The sequence below is a fragment of the Sinohyriopsis cumingii genome, chromosome 4 (assembly GCF_028554795.1).
Source record: "Sinohyriopsis cumingii isolate HCF-2022 chromosome 4, ASM2855479v2, whole genome shotgun sequence".
NCBI classification, from domain to species: Eukaryota; Metazoa; Mollusca; class Bivalvia; order Unionida; family Unionidae; genus Sinohyriopsis; species Sinohyriopsis cumingii.
In genome coordinates, this window is record NC_142964.1 from 59,161,346 (window position 1) to 59,185,123 (window position 23,778).

A 23,778-nucleotide genomic window follows, 5' to 3' on the forward strand; every position below is an offset into this window, starting at 1 on the left:
CTCTGGATGCTAGTTTTTTTTACATACAGCTTGTTGGATAAGGCAATGCATTTGTTATTCCAACAAAGAGTAGATGTGATCCACTGTAACAACTGCAATGTCTGAGATGACAATAGCCAACAGTGTTGTACATTAATTCTTCACTGGGTGTGTGGGTGCCTTTGTGGGTAATGTGGTAAACATTAGGTTCATGGGTGACCAACTAGCAGGGGCAAGGTTAGTAATGTAAGAATTACATATTTTCCCACCTTTTTGGGAGGGCCAGATTCATAAGGTAGCATAATTTTCCTAATGTTAATATTATTTGGTAATGTAGAGATGTCTCCAGAAAGAAACAGACACTGAAACAAAGGCAAGGAATAGTGGCTGCAAATCCATCTTTTATTTAGTAATGGGGGATCTGGAGAGTACAGCAGGAATACAAGTACTGCACAGCTATGAAGTTCCAGGTTCTATCTCCTGTCCTGTCAGGTAAAAGGGCAGATGGCTGCTATCCATGGTTAAGCATCTCAAAAGAGGGTTACCTCCCCTTTGAAGAGTAAACCTGTGTATGATGATAGGCGAAAAATGCCATCTGGACAAACATTTACTCTTTAATAATGTTATGATACTTAATTTAAACTGTATCGACTGAATTTTTTTCTTTTTTTATACAGCAATGAAGCAGAGTATGAAGATTATATATCACTAACTGACCAAAAATTCCTAAGATTCTTTTTGAGGATGACATAAAACAAAATCAATGGCATCACCAAAAAGAATGCAAACAGATGTCATAGTATGCCATTAACCTCACCAAGTAACGTGTTAAACTTGTCTCATTTGTTATGGTTCATTTTCCCTTATTCTTTACGAGACTTCACTGCATACAAGCTGAACGACAGTAGGACCCAGTCAAGATACTCTGACGTGTTAAACTAGGGAGATGGACTAAGGCTTACATGACCCTTGGGTCAAAACATCATTAGGTGCAATGCATAATCTGGAGAGTATGAGCTGAAAGGAACATGATACATGGTCGGTGGTTTCCTTATGGGTCTCCAGCTTCCTCCAGCCCAAAGAATGCCATTTGCCAACATCTGAGTCATTAGAGTAAGTTCTAGAAAAATGTTGCTCATTATTATTTATCATGTTACATAAAAAAGACAAAAGAAAGTTACATAAAGGGGCTGAACTCAACCAAACTTTGACAGAAAACTGCAATGGGGGATAAAAACTTCATGTTTTAATAAAACATAAATACCCCTTGTTTTGATGACCCTAGAGTCAAATGACCCTAAATGATAACATTCTGAAAGATATTAAGTATGAAATTTAAAAATCACAGGGATCTACTTTTAGTACAATGTTGTTGTACTCACCGTGATACATTAAGTACCAAATTACATGGCAAAAATGCTTGAGAAACTGATCTAAATGAATTTTTTAAAACCAGAATCAATGAAGTGTGAAAATCTGCTTATACTGATTTACTTTTAATGCACTGGTGTTATACTCACCAAGCTGCTTTTGCATACCAAAATGCACAAATATGGAGGCATCATTGCCTGAGAAATCAGCCTAAACATAAAATTAAACCAGACGTCTGTACAAATTGGTACATGCACAAGGGTAAGACTATATGCTACTTCCACATTCAAGGCAAAGGTATAAAAAGACCAATAAAGTTGAAATAATCTTACCAATGGTGGCATGGACCATGCCCTCCAATATAGTGGAAGTGACAATAACTCCCCCAAGTTTCATCTCACTGCCATAGTAAATGTCATTTGGCCACTTCAGTCTCAGGGGAATATCCTGGTCAGAAATAAAACAATCATCATATTAGAGAAGCATGTATTTAGGATAACAGATGACTGTAAGCAATCAAGAGTTATTCAGTATAATGTCAGGGTGCTAGATTACTTTTTTCCTCCACATTTTGAAATCTGGTTCTGTCATTACACAATGTTTGGAGTGCCTCTGACTGGTATTACCATGTCATTTGACTATTTCAACATGAGGAGGCCCCAAGTGGCCAAGTGGTCTAAAGCACTTTCTGTGATGGATCACTGCCATCTCACCTCTATCTGCCTGGGCTCAAGTCTTGGGCTGCTGTGGGTACATGAGAAAGATCACAAGTAATTTCCCATGGATTGGTGGTTCTTTCCCGGGTTCTTTTTAAATGATTTCATTTATAAAGAAAGCAGGGGGGATAACTTTAAACAAAAGTTGGACTTTGCAAACAATAATTAATGCATGCACAAACCATTAAGGTGGCACTCACCAGATAATATGTACTTTTGAGAGAGTGACGTATGTAAGGTGAAGCAGTTCACATTTAAAACATGCACAGTGAAGAGAATGTTTGCATACCTCTATGCTACATTAATGTAATGTGGAAGATATTTCTTTTGGATATTGTACTTTTGGAAATTTTACATGATTTAAGCACACTGCTAACTAAAATGACTGCTCCCTTGTGTTAAAAAATCAGTCTGAATTAGTCTAAAGTACACTATATATAGCAGCTATTAAAATAGGGAAAATGAATTTTGCCAGACTAGACAATACCAGCTTCTGAAAGTGCAATGAATGAATTACCAAACATATAAAATGTAAAAAAAGTTATCGGCTCTTTTTTATACAATTTACCTCTGAAGTTCAGGAAGTGAAAATGACCAAGTAGAGCTAGCACTTTTTTGAAAGGTGCATATTTGAAGTAAGGCCAAGCTGTATACTCTATAACCCATAGTACACCCATCAATCATACACCAAAATAAAGGGAATTAAAGGTTCTTTGCATTATACCTAAGATACACAAGGTCTTTTTTAAATAGCCAGTATAACCAGTGAGGAAAGCCGGGGAAATTCTTTTTCTTTAAAATCCTAACCCTATGCAAAATGCGAAACTGTATAGCGCCACCTAAGCCACCATAAAGGTCACATGGTACTAACTTCATGGAAAAATGGGAACCAGCCTGGAAATGGGTGAACATAAAAATGAGCATATATGGGTTTGGCTGACTTTGATTGGTTAATAATGTAAGTTATGTTTTAGGGGGAAAAATCTTTTGCGAGCTTAACCTAGCTGTAAGTGAAAAAAACCCAGAGACATTGTTTTATTGATGGAATTTCAGTCCTTTAACGGCCATGAGTTTGGAATACTCATTACTAAAATTAGCACCTAACTCTTTGGTGCAGAATTGAAAGCACATGCTTCAAACACATGCAGGTACAGTAAATGCCACAGCTCATATATACTTTCCTCTACACAGAAGCTGTCATCCAGGTTTCATTTATACTGATCAATATAAATTTGATCATGAGCACTCAGAAATTTTAAGTTATTGAATTTTTAATATCATGGTGTTTGCATAGGTTTACTATGGGAACGGAATTAGTACCATGAGTCCTAAAAATCAATGTAAAATCTAAACCCTTTGCAATTGCATGACAGCCATTACAAGTGGCCATGATTTTTTAAAAGAAATATTTATAATGAATTAACGAAATACCATCCCAATGAATCAGTGGTCATGAAATAATGATTTACCATGCATTTAGAGGTTCATAAAGCATCAGTTACTTAATGCCTACATTTCATTGGCCACATTATGCCATTCAAATTTGTCACAAGTAACTTGAATTACTGGGCATTTAGTATGGACAGTAATTACCAATAAATTGACAATAAACTTGTAAAAATGGTATTCAATGTAATGGTCACACTTCATGTACAACATACCATTACACTACAGGTATACATCCAAGAGACATATTTAACAGCCATGATTAGACAGTAACCTGTTAAAAAAGTTTATCTGATGTACGCTTGAATGGTCACTGAATGAGTCAGAGTAAGGGTTAGTACTTACTAATCTGTCATGGTCATTAAATGAAAGTAGCCATTCAAAAGGCAAATTAATAAAGGCCCATCACATTAAATGTAAGGCATCACTGCAATGTCAATGCAATAAGATCTACTTTACACAGTAGGTATTAAGTGACTTGCATCAATTCTAGCAATCACATCTAAGCTTTATTCAATGAGAGTGTAAAATATATGGGATGTCAAATTACAATCAAAATTGTTAGCTGTAGTAAATTGATTTGTCTTTTTTCCTGGTCAAGTCAAAATCAAGAAGCAAAAAATGAATAGAACCTAGTAGTGTATTCTGGTACTGAAAACTTGCATCAAACAAGCCACAAAAAAAAAAATATTTCAGTGCTTGCAAATTCACATACTATCAATTATGGAGTGACAATTTTTTTCAATGTGTTATTAGTTCAAATAAATATTCTCATGTAAAATACATATTCTCATGTAAAACTGATTTCTAGATCTGCAACCACACATTATGCAGGTATCGATTTTAATTCTAACAACAATGGATGATCAGTCTCTACTTTTCAGACTATGGCTCCAGAACTTGAAAAAAGATTTTTTTCAAATAAAAAGTTATAAGTGTTCTGAATATTTTATTATGGAGATATTTCATCTAATAGGTATAAAACATGGTTTAAAGGAATGGATGGTCTCGCTCTGGTATCACTTTCTACAACCTAATGAATACTGATACATGCTACACATAATATTTGGTGATTCACTCTAAGGGCTGTTCCATTTAAACATATATGGAACCCACAGAAGGCTGTTTTAAAAAAAATATATGCCAGGGTACTTTGATTTCAAAGTTCATATTAAAATGACAAGAAATTTTAAATTGCATCTATGGGCGAGTACCCCACTTTAAAAGTCCTTCCCTGGGTTCATGAATTATTTAATGGAACAGCCTTAACATGACAAGGTCATTTCTGAAAATATTCCCATCACCCACATTGTGAAAATTATATTAGGTCGGCCCCATGATTTTATCATCAGAGAAACATGGTATCATCTTATATAAAGTAAAAATATTATATCTGAAAATTCGATGACATGGAAATCAGACTAGGACATACCTGACATCCTGGCAATAAGCAGACACTTTGGACAACAGCTAGTGAGGTTAAATGCTGCAAATATGAGGCTCTCTGACCAAGTTCACTGTCCAAGGGGATTCGAACATGTAATGTAAACATGGCACAACCAACAGGGCTCAACCAGGCATTACCTCCCCTACCTGTGTATCACAAAATAAAAGTTCTGTATTAAAGGGCAATTAGTTTTAGTTGGTGCAAAATTATTTCAATTTACTTCAAAATGGAAATTTACCAGATTCTCTAATCCCGAATGTTTTGCTGTCAAAATTCAAACCTAATTACACTGAAAACAGATATGAACTATTCATATATATATTATTCAATACACAAATGTAAAAAAATAAAAGCAATGCAACATTATACACACCCTATGTTTAATAGTCCACTGTGTAGATAACTTATATTTTGGGGGCAAAAACAATTTTTCTTTTTTCAGTCCGATTGATCTTGACCATTGACCTTTAGACTCCCAAATCGACAGGCTTGTTTGTTACGCTAAGTGCATGCCATCCACAAAGTCTGGGCTAGGTCTGAAAAGTTGAATGACTGTTATTGTGTGGAAACTATTTTTCTACTGTTCATCCATGACCTTGACTGCTGGATCCCCCCAAATAAACACTCTACTTCTGTACCCAAATGAAATCCATACACAAAGTCTGGTTAAAGTATGTAATGTAAAACTAATATTACTGTCCAGACATCATGTTTTTTTTATTCAGTCACACGGACCTGAACCTCTAACATTTGGCTCCATAATCAACAGGGTTCTGCCTTACACCAAGTGCAAGCCATCCACAAAATTTGGTAAGCACAGATATGAAGAACTATTGTTCTTGGGTGGAATCCATTTTCCTTCTTTCAGTCAGCATGACCTTAATCTTTGACCTTTTGACCCTGAAATCAATAAGACTCTTCCTTACCCAGGTGCAAGTTATCCACAAAGTTTGGTAACTGTACATTGCATAAAGAATCAAATAAATAACCACCTTTAATATAAGATTTTCTTCTTTAATGCCTTCAACGATACTCCAACAACATTGGAAAAGTCATAGCCGGAGCCATTATACCCTTCTATGTTATAGTCATTAGTCTCTGTGAAGTTTCAGCTTTCAAGCACTATCTTAAGGTGGTTATAAAGTTGTTTATTCTTCTTTTGTTCAGCAACTGTGTAATCAAATTTTCCATTGAAGTCTGACTTTTTGATTGATTTTTGTCTCAGTTGGGGTGGGTTTTAGCAGCATGTTCACTAAAGTCATTAGAACTGCAGTCATTTTATCACCTTCTACTTCTTGGTGAAACTGCCACCTTTACAAACAAATGTATGGTGTTACATCAAGACCATATCATGTGACTGGAAGAATGAGAATCATAGAGACAACAAATTCTTCCTTGAATTAAAATGTTAATAAGACATCAGTGGAAGTCAATATGTTACTTAATTCCTTTTTTTTCATTGAGACTATTACAACTTGGCTGTGTGCAAAGCTTATTCTTAACCTTTCAACCAAGAAATATTATGGGATACACTGAGTATATAATTATTTCCAGGTGATTTTGAGCTTTACCATAAATGGGATTATGGGAATGGTGGGTGGGTGGGGGGAAAGATACCCCAAGGATAGTGACCATTTCAAACAAAAAGACTGCTTGATGGTTTTTGTTCCAAAACACTATCACTGTACGATTTTGGTCATTTAATAACTGGTTGGCATATCAGTACCACACTAAAGTAATGAAACTGTGATTTGTTCAATTTGTTTCTGCACCACTTTTGGCACATTAAATTTAATATAATATCAATTGCCCATAATGCCCTAGACACTGCAATGTTTTAGATGGCAACTCATTTAAATTAAAAATAGATATGGCAACTGAAAATATGTATTTCTGCAATAAGAGTCATAATTTAGTAAGAAAACAAGTTACAGAAATGAACAATTAAGCACTAAAATATTTGTTAGTTTGAAAAGAAAACTGAAAGAGGAAAACGTGTTATAGCCAATACAGGTGGCTGATTGATGGAGACTAAAGTTACATGAGAGAAAGATCTGAAACAAAACACTCCAAATTACATACGTTTTCTGGGCTTGAAAAAAAACCTCTACAGTGCAGCCTTTTCTTGGCAATGGAATAAAATCTCCATTTTTTTTCTTCTTCATGGCCATGGAATAAAATCTTCATTTTTTTTATTCTTCACGGCCATGGAATAAAAACTTCGTTTTTTTTTATTCTTCTTGGCCATGGAATAAAAACTCCACATTGCAGCATTTTTCTTGATCATGGAATAAAAACTGAACTATCAACTATATTCTGCCTGCTCATTAACATATCAATTTAAATTAAAGATTATGTTGTGAAAATCCGTATACCTATTTCAACAACAATGTTGAAATTTCTGTCAAAATTGAACCAAAATTATACAAAATTATATATACATGTAGTTAAATTATTTGACGTACATAGGCAAAAATGTACAAGTGTTGCTTTTAAATCTGCAATGACTTGCACAAACAAACAATACAGAATTAACTGCATAGCAACTGTCTATTGAATGGCTAATTGATAAGGAGTAGCTGATTGATAGCTGTCAATTACCAATTGAAATGACAATATACTTGACATACATAAGCAAAAATGCACAAGTGTTGCTTTTCAATCTGCAATGACTTGCACAAACAAACAATACAGAATTAACTGCATAGCAACTGTCTATTGAATGGCTAATTGATAAGGAGATGCCAACTGACAGCTGTCAATTACCAACTGAAATGTCAATATACTTCTAGAGCAAACAAACGTGACTACTTCTTGGAAACTCTAGCATCAATGCAGACTGTGAATAATAAAATTCTCATCTCAACAAATGTCATGGATTCAGAATATTCATAAATTATCAAACATAAGATTCATACAATTCAACCATCCAAAATAAGCATAATTACTCTAATTACTTGCTTATATGGTGAGTCTAACTGCAAAATGAACAGACCCAGATCTTCCATTGCAAAATTTACCAGCAGATCTGGGTTTATGAAATCTGTTTGGAGTGATCAGTGTAAGAAACAACACAGACCCTAATCTGTGGGCATATTATGTGATGTCAGATCAGGGTCTATGTTGTTTGCAGTTGCACTCGACTAATAAGCACATATATAGCATGTGGCCAGTTAAATTGTCTCCCAGAAGTTTCATGCTACATGCAAATGTTGTGATAAATAATTGAAATAGAGGGTAAGGATTCAGAAAGATCAAAGTGTGGATCAGAGTACACTTTCCTGTACCTTTCCCTGCTGTCTGTCTGCCCGCAATAGCAATCAAACCTACAGTCACTGGCGTAGAAAACAGTAATCTGTAATGCAGATTTCAAATCTTGGAAATCAATTATATAAAAGGCTGATTAGTTGAGTCATTTTCACATGCTAACAAGGATAGTATTGCTGGACATTATCATGTACTGTAAATTTCATTCATTTGCATGCATATCATTCTTCATGTTTTAATGAAAATTAGATGAATGTCATTACTAAAATTGCATTATTGTCAATAATAAAATTAAATTTGTGTCAATGTTTAAGTTATGTTATTGTTAATACTATGCTTATGTTATTGTCAATTATTAAAATTACATTATTATCACCACTAAAATTACATTATTAATATTACTAAAATAGAAGGGATTGATGCTCCACTGGGCCAAAAAAATATCCAGGAATTCAAGATAAGTCTTATTGTCCTTCTAACTGCTGAGCGTTGAAACCATCTCTAATATTCTTCAAAGATAACAAGATTTCCAAATTAGCTGCTATGGTGGGCATACTTGATTTTCATTTAGGACAAAGTATACATCATCAGAAGACTTTTGGTCAAAACGCCACAACATGATGATCATCCATTTTGGGGAGTGACAACAACAAGGTTTTCATGACCGGCAATAAAGCAACCATACTGGATGCATGACTGGTACCATTTTTATTTAGGACTAATTAGGTATTATAAGAAGTCAACATGTGAAAACCCCACGCTGATATAGCTATCCATTTTTGGAGAAGAGATAATGTTTTCAAGATAACCACCAAAGTGGCCATATCAAGATTAGTAATTTTCATGTTTGACCAAGAAGATACCATAAAACCTCTTTTAATGAAATCCTCATGTCAAAATTATTTTCCCTTTCAAAAGAGTAGCTAAAGTTCTTTTTCAAGAGGCCACAAAATAGATGTCAGAACAGCACCATTTTAATTTAAAATAATAAACCATTATAAGAAGTCTTTTAGTGAAAACCCCATAATGATATGACCATTTAATCAGGAAAAGTAGTGATAACAAGATTTTCAAGCAGGACACTTTTGCAGCCATACTAGACCCCAGATCAGCATCATTTGTATTTAGAACCAAGAAAACACCTTGAGACATCTTTTGGTGAAAACCCATGTCAATATGACTTTCCATTCAGATCAGCACCATTTTCACTTGGGACCAAGTAAGAAGGGGGGTGAGGGCGTGTGAAGGCAAGTTAAATATTTGAATACTTCTTTTATAATCATTTCAGGAATAATTGTTAATACATATAATTTTCAATGAAGTTTGTTTGCTTTGCTGCATAAATTGCCTTTATTTTGAAGATACTTTCTGAAACATTATTAAAATGTTACTCCAAGAGATTTCAACAAACATCACATCTGTACAAGTGAAAAACTGTATTATTTTATATGTGGATACATTTTGGTGTAATTTTTGATTCTAAGATTTCTTTTTAAATAAAAAAGATGGACATTTATTTTCAAGCAAAAATAATGTCAAAACTCAATATTTTTTGTTCTATTAGTAAAATACTGATCCTGCTACTTCACTGCAAGTCAGAGTGAAATTTTTGCTCATCAATGAGTAAACCTCTGAGTGCCTACTTGGGGATTTTAACTTCACCACAGACTTTTTAACTCGTATCTCCAAAAAGAAAAATTCCTGAGAAAAAAAGATTTTCATGAAACAAGTAGCCTTTTGCTTGGATCTCTTGCATTCTTGATCACAGTTGTGAATTTGATGAACATTAATTAATGTTAGACACCTGAATAATATTTAAAAACATTCTTCAAATGGTCAATTAAAATGAGCTCACACTTTTCAAAATTATTTTGTCATGAATAATGAAAACACACTGTTAATATCATTGAAATCATATCAAGATTCCTCAGGAATTTCCGTACATTCATTATTGATGGAAACGACTGATGTACAATGAAAAAGTATCGTGGTATGTACCACAGGAAAAAATTCAGTGGTAAACCGGTATATTACCAGATGCCACCAGAAAAGTGACTGCTATATCTTAGGTCCTACTATTGTGTACTTGATAAAATTGTTCCTCTAACCTCCAAATCTGTCTTTGATGTATTCATCTTTAAAAGCATCCACTTTCTTAATGATCTTGTCTAACCCAGCTGGGTTTTTAAATGCATTTTCCTTGTTTTCATGCATCCTTTGACAGAAATATTGCTACTGTTCATAACAATAAAAAGGGATTGATTTCATGCTGTTTTATGTGTTCTTCATCAGTTCTATATTTTCCCCCAACTCAACAATCCTATGTGATTTGTGTTAAATCTGTCTAATAAAGATATGATTTCTTGTTCAGCCATTCTGCAAACTAGCTAGGGAACCTCCTCATCTCAAGTTACAATGTGACCCCGCTATAACACGGTAGTTGGGGTCCACAGAACCTGACCGTGTTATAGACTTAACCATGTTATAACCAGCCAAGTCAGTTAACTGATGAAAATGATGCATTTTCCTAAATTATGGTGGGGGTTGGGGGGTGTAAATAAAAGCGGGAGCAAAAATAAGTGATTCTGATTAAATGAAGGTAAGCTAGTCTAAAAAAAACCCACTTGTATACAGACAACTTACATTTATGAAATACAATCTATAATCTGTTAAGTACTGTACTTGTATGTAATAAATCCATGAATTTGAGTATAGATCACATGTTATAAACTTCGTATGTCTCACATCCCGTTAGAAAACACAAATAGCACATATATATTACAAGAACTGATAGTTCTCGTTTTTTGATCTATATCTGATTGTCAATTAACAATTCACTGCACTTGTCACAAGTAGCACATGGCTGTGGCTGTTTACATGCTACAGGTATATGTACTTAAATTTGCCATGATTTTGTCAGCTGGAGACTGGCTACCCGGGGTATGAGGATATTGATAGGGAATTGAAAACTTGAACAAATTAATAAGTTAAACAAAATCTTTGCAAGATACCACCCCATCTTCAATTTACTAAATAGTGTTTTATGCCACTGTTGGTAGCTACCGTAAGCATACATTTTTACCTGCAGAAATGAACCTTTCATGGTACAATAATTGTGTTCCAGTCACTTTGGTAAATGCAACAATCTATCAGATTCCATTGCTTTTATTTAAATTTGGTGCTAACTTTGATGAAATGTTATTTATTTTTAATGAAGATTGTAGTTGGCTTTCTTTGATGAATTGTGCATGTGTTATTGAAGTTACTGGTAAAGGACAGCTTTGGAGGACCAAACAGATGTATGTTTCTCACTGTGGCAGCAACATCAAATAACTATAGAACATTGATTAGTATTTATACAGAAAGATTGAATCTTCAAAGGTGATCAGTTTTCTTTGAAGTTTCAGCAAAACTATTTTTTCTGGGTACATTTTAAAAACAAATGGAATTAGCTGTCATTTGGTCAACTGTAGCAGCTACTTTTCCTGCTTTCAAAAGCTGGATGATTGTACCTAGTCCCAGTAGCATAGATAGACCAACAAGTACATCTCCGTTTTTGTTTGGGTATTTTTTGTTGTTGGGGGGTGTGTGACATTTCTGGTGGTGGAATGATACTATCTTTCATGCAGATTTAAAAAAAAAAAGTCCAACAGACGATGAATACACGGGTATTCTTTTCTAACAGGGATTACTACAGAAAATATGAGTGTTAATCTCTAGGATGTGGCCAATAATCTGATAATATTTCATGCAAAAGATCAATTATGAGATAGTACCTCGTCTAGTTGATCTCTGCTACCAGAAATGATTAAAAAAAAATCAAAATGCTGAGATCTTACAGCATACAGTACTCAGGCCAAATGTTAAGAACAAGCAGATTATGATATAACTATACACTGCTGAGGTGGTTAGTCAATATGAACTATGAATTTGTTTATCTAACAATATATAAATTCCAATGCATTTTATATCAAGTTTGTGGCTTCTTCCAGGGTGCCTCTGAATTTCTTCACTGATTGGTTCTTTTCAGGCTTGATTGTATCATTCACCTTCAGTGTGTTCTTTTGTTTGATGGATAACATTTCCATATGCTATACGAAAAAGCTTCATCATGTGGGCATTTTGCAGGAACATGGATTGATCACATCATCTCAGGTAACCCATGCATAGTCTGTCTGGTTCCCTGACCTTCTTTAATGTGCCAAAAACCTAGATCCAGACCAAACCTGGATAAGCCAATACACCTCTCCCTCGATAACTCGCACGCATCGGGGTCCAAAAACATCAACTGCACTATAAGTGAGACACGAGTTATCAAGGGACCTATAAAAATGGTAAAACCAATAAAGGGATCGACGTAAAGGTAAAACAGGGTGGGTGGGTTGGCAGGTTACAGTGTTGGATACTCAATTTATAATCGTGCTGAGATTAACTGTGAATAAATATCTCTTCATAATGGTGTACTTTATTTTTTCCTTATACAGCAACATTAATTTCAGGATAAATTACAGTATATTGAGGAGATCATCAAAAACATTCCACATGGTTTCCGTTCGCTTAACATGTGTACCACTTCACACAATGTGTACTATGTCACTAATTTGTGTGTTGAATTGGATACATTCTAGTTTTATTGTTTGATCTAAATTAGGCAGGATTTTTTTAATACAAAAGATCGACACTCTTTTCGAGAAACATTGCCAATCAAACGAATGAATGAATGATAGATAGATAGAGGTAGAAGTAAAATAAAAACAAAAATCATTACCAACATGAATTTAATGGGTCTACAAATTTAAAACAACGTAAATTTGAACACGATAATACCTGCCGTTTGTGACATGCTTAACAAATATAACTTCACATTTTGAAAACAAATCAGTTAATTTTTTGTGTTACTCCTTGATTTCTCTGCTGCCAAGCAAAATCATGCAAATTTCTCAACTGTATGATCTTGACATAGTCAATATTTTTGGTCTCCAGCCACCAATAAAAATGCAAAACCATTTTCGATTTGCATGCCCTTGAATTTTTTCTATGTACCTCCATTGCTTGATTTGATACAAAAGAGATATTCAAAGTGATAAAACAACACAGGTATCTTTTTACTGATTTTTTAAAGCAACACACACTTCCCCAAGTTGTTGATCAAAACAAAGCCAGCATGCAATTAGGTTTTCACAGAAGTACTCACAGGTTTATAGAACAGAATATGTTGCGTTTATAATGTTCACATTGAAATGGAATTAAAGGATTAGAACATGACTTTCACACAGCAAGACATTTAATTGGTGTTTATTTTATTCTCCGTTGTCACCTGTTAGCTTTACCAGAAGTTTTCATTGATCGCTATTTCAACAGACTGTTTATTTACGGTGTTTTGACAACTATTTATTTTTAAAAAAGCTTACATAATATATATCTTATTTAGAACTTGCAAATTTCACAATATGGACTTTATCTTTATGGGCATGAATCACCATTTTCAATGATAAAACGAGATATTTGTCAAGGTTTAATTTACCAATTCTTATCGTAATTTTTTCATGTTCAGCATATTTAAAATATATTTTCTTTGGTACAAATTGGGAGCCATGCCGGACACTGCGTTATAAGCGGGATTGCGAGTTACTGAGGGAGTGGTGTATATGGATTTTATCACAAAAACCATATTCCATATCTTTTTTGCTACTGTTCCATAATCCTGTAATTTAAGAGTCACCTTAGTGAGCTAATTGTTACAGTTGGATGGTTTGACAAATCATATAACCCTTAAAATACTCACCCTTCTAGGAGTGGCATTGTGGTTGGCACAATGTCAACATACAGAACAGCATTTCCAAGAGATTCTGTTGTCAGGTTCTCCCAGTAAGTGTCTTCTGCAAATCTCACATTGCCAAGGTTACCACTTGTTATGACAGGAAGTAATGTTGGTCCAACTGGATCATCTGGGTCTGCTGTAAACTTCAGGCTGACCTTACCAGATTTTAACATCTCATCAACCAATCTGCCCTGAACTGACCTCATAAACTCTTTCTTGATAACCTATGAGGAAACAATGGGGGACATTGGTCAATTAATTCCCCCTGATATTGAAGGTGACATTTTAGTCAAGTAGGCCCCTTGCAATTCTAGTTACTTCATCTATGTTCAACCAATATCCATGACTTTCAGAAAAGTGCTTGTGGTGTCTCAAATGAAAAAGTGAGTTACTTTTGTTACAGACATTTCCATTAAAAAGGATGGTTGAATTGATAAGTCAGTGTGAATGTGGTGCTTAAATTTGTTCAAATTACTATATATGTCAGTATGATATCTTGCCCAGCGTTAGTGTTTTTATATTTTCTAGATTACAACCATTGTATAAAATTTCTTGTATTGTGTGTTATTTATCTTGGAATTTCAATGCTCTTTTGAGTGCAAAATGTAAATAACAGAACTGTCAATTTATCTTCCTGTCTGCAGTATGTTTTATGTATATACGCATCATACAAACCAGAAATCACCTTAAATTATAGATATTGTCATGGCGGATTTTGTAACTGCATTCTTGTATTGTTTTGTACCATTTGTACCAAAACACCCGCCATCATGTTGATACTGAAATTTACACCAAGTACAATTTATTATTATTATTATTATTGCAAATAATCCTGGTATTTTTGTCATAATTGCACATGTTAATGTTTGATTTTGCTATTGTTATTTTTCTGCTTCTTCTTCATCTTCCTCTTCTTATTATTTTTTTTGGTTACTATTTCATGTTCATCAAGAAAACTGTTAGAATGAAAATACCATGTTAAAATTTTTTCATAATTAAAACAGAAATATTTAAACCTACCATAATAGTTATAGTTTCAAAGTCGCCTTCAGTAAAATGTTGCTTGAAAACACGGTAACTTTGCTTGGTAGTTACCACTTTTTGAAGTCTGCACTGCCACAGCACAACAACAGACCCAAGATGTGAGATAAAATCAAAAGCATTCCAGAGGAGGGACCTACATGCCTGCAGTGCCATCTAAAAATATTGATAGGGAAGACAACTAGCTGATGCCCCTCACAGGCTCAACATGCACTCAACAGATTATACTGGAATAAGCATCTATCAGTTTCCTCTGTCAGATGAATTATTGAATCCATCTGTTCTTTAATGACAACAAGAGTAAATAGCACATTAAATGTCCATATCCAAGTTTAATAATCCTCTATGTATTCACTAGCACAATATGGTTGACCTAGGTGATTATTAACCAAGGCATTCAGTGACCTTGACATTTAGGTCGAGGTTTGCAATTCTGAACAAAATTTAATGCGCAGAAACCACCATTTACTTATTTGACTTATTATGACCATGACCTCTGACCTTTAGCCTCAAGATCTATAGGTCTATTTAGTACATTAAATGTACATCATCCAAAAAGTTTGATTAATGAACTTACTCAAGAAAGTTAATCTGAAAAACATTTTTTCTTTGAGCCATAATGACCTTGACCGTTAATCTTTAGATCCCAAATTGAATATGTTTCTTCAAATCTTATTATGCAAAAAAAAAGCTTAATGAACTTACTCAAGAAAGTTAATATAAAAAAACATTTTTTTCTTTGAGCCACAATGACCTTCACCATTAATCTTTAGATCCCAAATTCAATGTTTCTTCAAATCTTATTACATGTATGCAAAAAAAGCTTCTTTCAGTCAGTGACCATGACCTCTTGATCCCAAAATAAATATGCATCTTTCTTACCAAATGTAACTTTGTAACTCTGTAACCACAACTTTGTTGAAGGTACATGGCTGATAACTGAAAATTCATGCAGAAAACATTTTTCTTCATTTAGTCATTGATCTTAAAATTTGACCTCTAAATCCCCAATATCAACAGTGTTCTTTCTTGGTCAAAGTGCAAGCCATGCACAAAGTCTGGCTCATGTCTGAGATGTAGAATTAATGTTACCGTGCAGAAACAAATGTTGTTCTTTCAGTCTCAGTGACCTTGACCATTGATATTGAAACTGACTGGCTTCAGCCTTACTCTAAGTGCAAGATATCGACAAAGTTTGGTCCAGGTAAGTGACGGCAAACCATTACTTGGTGGAAACCATTGCCCTGACCTTTCTCCTTCTGACCCCAAAATACATAGGATTTTTCCTTATCCCAAGTGGTGAAAAACTCAAGTTACTGTGTGGAAACCATTGTTTCTTCTCTTAGTGACAGTGACCTTGACATTTGATCTTCTGACAGCAAATTTCAAGGGTTCTTCATTACCCAAGCACAAACAATTCATAAAATTTGGTAACTATTGATGGTGGACATCTTGAATTAGTGTGTAGAATGAATTTGGTTAAGTTTCTTTTCAACACTGTCTACAACCTGGCAATAGATAGATGGTCAGACAACATCTTAATATAATATGCAGTCTTATGGCAGGTATATAAAAAAGCAACTCAATGTATACTTCTCCCTCAATAATTCATGCACACTGGGGTCCAAAAATAAGGACTGCACAATAAGCGAGGGCACAAGTTACCAAGAGACCCCTAAAAATTCTGCTAGACATCCAGAGAACCATGGGGTTGAGGAGGGGGGGGAACTGGTCTGTGTAATGAATGAATCCTCATTTTATAATCATGTCGAGAATAAATGTCAATAAAGTACTTTTTCTGATGAAGATGTTTGTTATTCTATATAAATAACATTTATTTTCAAAATGTCCAACATCTGAAAGATCGATAACAATGATGATTCCACATGGTTTCAACAACCAACACGGTACACAAATGCTTTTTGTGTATCACATCATGGTTTTTTGTTTTGTTAAATAGTCTGGGTCCCAGAGTGGTGCATAATTTATTTTAGCGAAACAATGATTCTACTAATAAGGGAACCAGATTAACTTGTTCATACACTACCAAAGAAGATTCCTTTTTATCAAAAACATGCAAACATTTATCATGTGAGACAATCATCTAAGTCAAAACTCAATTTTTGTATTGTTCAATTAGTAAAATATGATGCCATGATTTCACTGCAAGTAATAGTGAAACTTCTTATCATCCCTGAAGATATCCCTATGTGCTAATTCAGGAATTCTCAGAAACTCGTTTTCCCCACAATGATCTGTAAATGTGAAATAAAGTTCTTTATTTTACAAAGTTCTCATTTCACTTGGTTGCCTTGCTTTCTTTGATCACAGTTATGGTTGAGTCGGTTATTTTAAGGTAGTTTAATTAGACTATATACACAATAATATTTATCACAGTGTTCGATTATCAATTGAAATGAGGTAACCGACATATGATTGGGGCTGCTGGTTCTTTTAAGCATGAAGGATTTGTATGCCTTTTAATGTTTTTTTAAAAAAATTTTACTCCACCTCCTTTATTTGATTCAAAAGATGTAATTAATGTGATAATAGAAAAGGAGGCCAGCTTTTTATTTAATGCAACAATACAACAAATACTTCCGCAAGTCTGATATCAAAACATGGTCGGCACTTAATTAGGTTCTCAGAGAAATGCCCACGGACATAGCTGTTACGATAGATTGACATTTTATGTTTAATTACAAGAGGACACATTGCATTTATGATGATTACACTTAAAAGGAACTGAAAGATAGAACTAGAACACAAATTTTAGCAGATAATTTTTTTTATTTAATTGGTATTTATTTATTAAAGTACTGCCTTCACTAGGTGTAAGTGACATTTTCATTCATCAAAATTTCCTTGAATATTGTTAATTATGCTATACTAAGAATGTAGTTTGGAAAGAAAATGTAACAAATTATATGACTTCTTATTAAAAGTTGATAATTCATAATGTTGACTAAAATTTCCAGGTCCTATCTAATGTTTTTGACGATAAAACATGCGATATATCCAAGTTTCCGTTACTGATTATGATCACGATTTTCTTCAAGTTCAAGTAGGGATACATTTTGTTGGTATTTTCTGGTTAAAAAATGGGATCCATGCCTGACCCCACGTTATAAACAGGTTCATGAGTTATCAGGGCATGAGTTATTTAATAAACTTCAACACAAATGAACCACTGAATTTTATGTAAATACTCCCATATCCAATTCATGACACATACTGATATTCACTTTTATGAAATTTGTTCATAAATATAATTGTCATTTATCTCTATAATCTTCTTTTTAGGCTAAATTTACTGTTTATGGAACTATAGTCTACTGATTGGGGTACAAGCGCACCTGTCATCCACAAAGCTCATAACATAAAATGATAATCAAATTACTTATTGAAATCTATTATAGATAATATGGCTCTGCATTCTTCAATCTTCTGAAGCACAAATCTTGAATTCAAGCGCCAGGTCCAAACCTTATGGTAAGTCTATACCAATCAAACTTGAATCTAAATGGTCAGAAATTTCTTAACATTGGCTTCTTTTTGTTCTTTGCTTGTTTTCATGTACAAACAATTATATTCACAGTATTGTGTCCAATGTTGGGGTGTGAATTTTACTTTGATATTTGTGTTAAATCAATTTCAAGCAAACAAGGTCTAATGAAAGCAAACCACTGACGTGATAGCCTTTGTAATGATATAACACGCCAGTCAGACGTGTGCAGCTGGGTAAAGTAAACTGGGGGAAATTGATAACGGAAAATCAGCTCCTTTAGCAAGTATTAGGCAAAACATGAAATTCAACAATTTATCTTTTATGGCTCTTGTTTAGCATTATCAACAGTTATATCTATTTATATAAATATATCTGTAAAATTTTGTCAAAAATTGCAAATTAATTTGTCATTTTGTAATTGATTTATTTCCATCAAAAACTGTGTGATTGCTATACATATTAGATCCTTTCCATAACACTGTGTGATATAATGAAATGAACAAGTTGCTTACTTCAGTTTTGGTAAGCAGTATCGCTGGTGTCAGATCAGGGATAGACCTTGGACCACACTCAAAACCAAGCTCCATCAGCAGTTCACTAAGAATCTCAAAGCGTGCTGCATTAGATTTCTTCAGCTGATTGAAGATCTCTATGGTCACTGCCACCTCACTGGGATCCATTGTAAATAGCACCTGGATATTTAAACTATATATAGCATTTGTATGGATTACTTTTCCTATCTCAGTGAAACAGAATATTTTGGCACACAAAATTTCATGAGATCTAACAAAAGGATTCTGATACAATGTAAAATCAATCATTAGGATTTTTTCTTCTTTTTCTGCCAACAGATTTAATCCACAGCAAGAGTCTAAGTTAAGTAACTCCAAATAGTTATCAAGGCAATTTACAGTAAATTTATTTGCCTCCCTGGAATAATGCTTTTCATTTTTGTGCCTGTAAATAGGATTTTCCTCCATTTCATATCCATACTTTAAAGACACAATCCGCCTCAATAGGGCCAAATGGCCAATCAAAGAAATAGACAAATATAATATAACTTAAAGATTTTTCAAAATATGAGCTTATATATATATATATATATATATATATATATATATATATATATATATATATGAATATAAAAAAACATTTTCAAGACTACTTTTCAACATGGACAAACATAATGAAAGAACAAATAAATGAGTTAATTGTCTCTAAATAGGAAAGTTCTCAAATTGGTCTCAATACATGAAATTCAACATTAATAATTTCATGGTTTCCATAAAAAATAATCTTACAGCTGAAAAAAATATATGCATCAATTGTTATGACATTTAAGAAGGATGCTTAAGACAATGTTGTTGTAGGGTTTAACGCCATTTTTCAGCACAAGATAGGCTATAAATTGCGGCAGTTATTAATGGTGGAGGAAGAAGCCGGGAAAAACCCGGAAAGAACCATCGACAAATGAGCAGCTTCCGGCAAGCTTTCTCACATACCCACACTGGCAGAGCCCGAGACTCGAATCCATGCAGACAGAGGTGAGATGGCAGTGATCCATAATGTTGAGTGCTTTAGACCACTCGGGGCCCCTGCATAAGAGAAGTATTCATATCTTCGACATTTGTGCCAGATCAGAAATAATTATAAAAATCTGCTTTTTCTCTCTCTCTTACTCTCTATCCATATGGAAAACTTGACAACCTGGACAATTATTTTTGATACTGGATACCATACAGGGCTTATTAAATCCCATAGCCTGACATCATGTAATATTTATTTTTGAAGTTGGACAAGTACAATTTCCCAAAGCTTTTGACCAGGACAAGTGCTTTTCCCTTTTTTAAACAAGTCTGCCAAGCATTAGGTTTCATGGTTTTATCACTTTATCTGGCCACTGATACTATCATGAAAATGGAGAGATGAAACACAAGTCTGCCACTGAATCTGAGTTAACTATTTCTCCAAAGAGACATAATCCAGTCTCTGTCAGCAAAAAATGTCAAATCTGACAAACAATGAGACAAATTTTCAGCCACAAAAGGGCGATAGTTACCTATCGTTTGAATTCAGTGACTGATGGAAGGATGGTTTTAAGTTACTGATAAATGATATCCCAGGTTGGAAATTCAACCAATGTATCTATAGAATTTACTAATTCAGGATAGAATTAATCAAGTCTGATGACAGTTCTGGATGTCACAACACAAGGCTTGAGCAGCACAGTATATGCACTAGCCAACATGTGCTGACACTACACTAGGAAAGGCTATTTTAAAATTAAATAACAATTAACTGAAACAAATGCAAGACACACAGCATACACTCTAGCCTGTTATGGAAACCATTTTCTGATATGAAGACGTTTTAAGCACTCTAGGAGAAGAACAGCAATGAACCTGGTGTTAATTACAAGAACACACTCAGGGCAAGAGATTTTGTTCTGTCAACTGATCAAGTCTTCAGAGAAACAATTAGGGATAGTCTGCATTCAAGTAAATTCCTTTCATTCTTGCTGATGGAAGTACTGATGCTACCATACTGGAGAAAGAAAGAGTGTATTTAAGATACACCGACAAACTACAAATTTCAATTGTCAGAACCAAGTTGAAATCACTGATGTCTAAGGAACAAATGAAGGTAATGAAATTGGTTTTGAGAATGTGAACACTTCACTTTCTTGCAGTCTGTTATGTAGATTGTTAGAAATCATGGTTGTTATAATCCCATCCACTGTAGAGTGAAGGAGGATTTGGCGCAAAGAACTTGAGACATGATTAAGTAATTCTTTAAACCAAGAGAGTGTGTGTGTGTGTGTGTGTGTGATCTGAATTTTTAATGTAGCTTTAACAATGTTTCAGTCATATCACTATGATGTCTGCAGTGTGGCAGTTTATAGTGTCTAGCACTGGGGCATCATGCCACAGACATGCAGCATGATGTCCCACCCAGTCACATTATCCTTATCCTTACACCAGGCTGACCAGTCTAACACTAACTCCTTGATGCTGAGTGCCTAACGAGGCAGCCGTTAGTACCATTTTTATAAGTCTTTGGTAGAACCTACGATCTCCTGCATATGAGGCGGACATTCTAACCACTAGGCCACCAGAGTGGTCTTAAACCAAGAGAGTGTACAAATTCCTTTGAACATTCATAGACCAGAGCTTGAGGCCTTTAACTGAGACACAGTTATCAGCTGCTGGTTTAATGCTTGATAGCAGATGTATACATGGACATTCTTTCAAACTCAGCTTCTGAAACATAAATGGCTCAAGTGGCAAAATGTACAACATCAACCTATATTTTTGATCAATTAAGACTTATCAAAATGTGTGTATATATATATATATATATATATATATATATATATATATATATATATATATATATATATATATATATATATATATTTATATATATATCTTTTGTTCTTTCTGTGGATTTCTCACTGAATCTTGGCAAGGTACCAAAACATCTCATGACAAAGAATTTTTTGAAACTTTCTGCCCTGGGCATGTGTGTGTGTGTGTGTGTGTGTGTGTATATATATATATATATATATATATATATATATATATATATATATATATATATATATATATATACACAAAGTACTAAAAATTTAATAAATTTATATAAACTGTCAGGTAAGTGCAATGGCAGGACTTCAAGGCCTCCAGGTTCCAAAATATAAAACTTTAAGAAACCCATGGCTCGCCTTTTTTCCTGCCATCTCTCAGGAATAGACAGATATAAAGACCAGACACCGCATCAACAGCCTGAAGTGCTAACTGATAAATATAGAGCCACGTAAATCGTAAGCCATTATTTAAGCAAGATCTGATAAATGACAAAATTTCTATTACTTGCTGGTAAAAATATTAAACAAATTTGACTCTATATTTTCAAAACAATTTGAACATGGAACCTGAAGTACATCTTGGTCACTGCAATTCAGCAGCATGGACTCAAGAAACTTGAATGTTTTTACAGATTGTCCAAGCTGTGAAACTTTAAGCTTACATTTCAGATTCAATGTTTTGATAGTACAGAGCCAAATGGCAGAAGACACATCACATGCATGCAGAACATTTCAAGACATCTTGAAACAATAGGCTTATACTAACCTGTGAAAGAAGAGATGTGCCTCGAGCACTTTTTGATTTTTTGCATACTTTTACAAGGATAACATTCTCTGATTCATCAGTTCCCACACTTGTGATGGCTGAATCATCTGTATTAATTACATCAAGATCATATGCATAGCGATCTCCAATAAGTGAAATGCCAGACCAGTGTTTGTAGGTAAGTTCAACAATGCCCACATTTGGACGTAGTTCTTTGTGTCCCAGGAAGAGGGAATCGAAAGTGGAATTCCCAAGACTAAGTACCTTTCCTCCTTTTTGGTAATATCTGTGAAAAACGTCACCAGTATCTTGATTTAAATTAGCTGTTGCTATTACTAAAAGTGCAGTGTTATCAACCCATGGAGTGGCATGAACTTGGTCATTATTAAGGTGATATATGACGTAACAGTCTGTGTTAAGACACTGCTCCAGTACTGACTTCACGTTTTCAAATTTCCTCACAGAGTCTTTCTTTCCTGTGTACACTAAAACATTTGGAGGTTTTGTTACTGAAGACATCCGCACCCATCTCCAGCTTTCAGACAGAGAGCTTGACTCTGTATTTGTGCTGGCATCAAGTTCATACAGCCCCTCTCCTGACCCGCTCTCATGCAACATTAATTCTGGTTCTGGTTCTGGTTCTGCATCTTCCCCATCCAACATGTCCTCCTGTGAGTCTATCTCAGTCATGTCTAAAAAGTCGACTCGACCAATGCTTGAGTTAGATGCCAGAGACTCATTTGACCAATTTTCAACTTGTAATAGATTATAGCTATTACTTCGTGGTGTCTGCCTGGGTGATGGTACCATTTCCTGCCCCTTGTCTTTCAAGCTAACATTTGAGCTTCTGTTTGATCGGAGGTACAGTTCCTCACTTACATTGGGAACCAGGGTTCTGGCCTTACCTTCTGGTGCTACAGCTGAAATAACAAGAATTTCATCAATATTAGATATACCAAGACCTTTGACTTTCAGACCCCTAAAGAGAAGGTTTCTAACTAAGTGTACGCCATCCATAAAGTTTAGTCAAAGAACTTATGCTAGAAAAA

General features: G+C 34.4%; 1 protein-coding gene across 1 annotated transcript in view; it reads right to left on the reverse strand.

The window, feature by feature from the left end:
• The window catches only part of LOC149801236 (biotin--protein ligase-like), an 85,263-nt gene that overhangs the window by 39,263 nt on the left and 22,222 nt on the right, over nucleotides 1-23,778 (reverse strand). The window contains exons 5-10 of the mRNA XM_089955310.1: nucleotides 22,730-23,649; nucleotides 19,109-19,288; nucleotides 14,012-14,271; nucleotides 8,247-8,314; nucleotides 4,945-5,105; nucleotides 1,683-1,797 (exon numbers count right to left, since the gene is read on the reverse strand). Coding sequence (XP_089811436.1) covers nucleotides 1,683-1,797; nucleotides 4,945-5,105; nucleotides 8,247-8,314; nucleotides 14,012-14,271; nucleotides 19,109-19,288; nucleotides 22,730-23,649 — 1,704 coding nt within the window. The remainder of the gene's footprint in view (nucleotides 1-1,682; nucleotides 1,798-4,944; nucleotides 5,106-8,246; nucleotides 8,315-14,011; nucleotides 14,272-19,108; nucleotides 19,289-22,729; nucleotides 23,650-23,778) is intronic.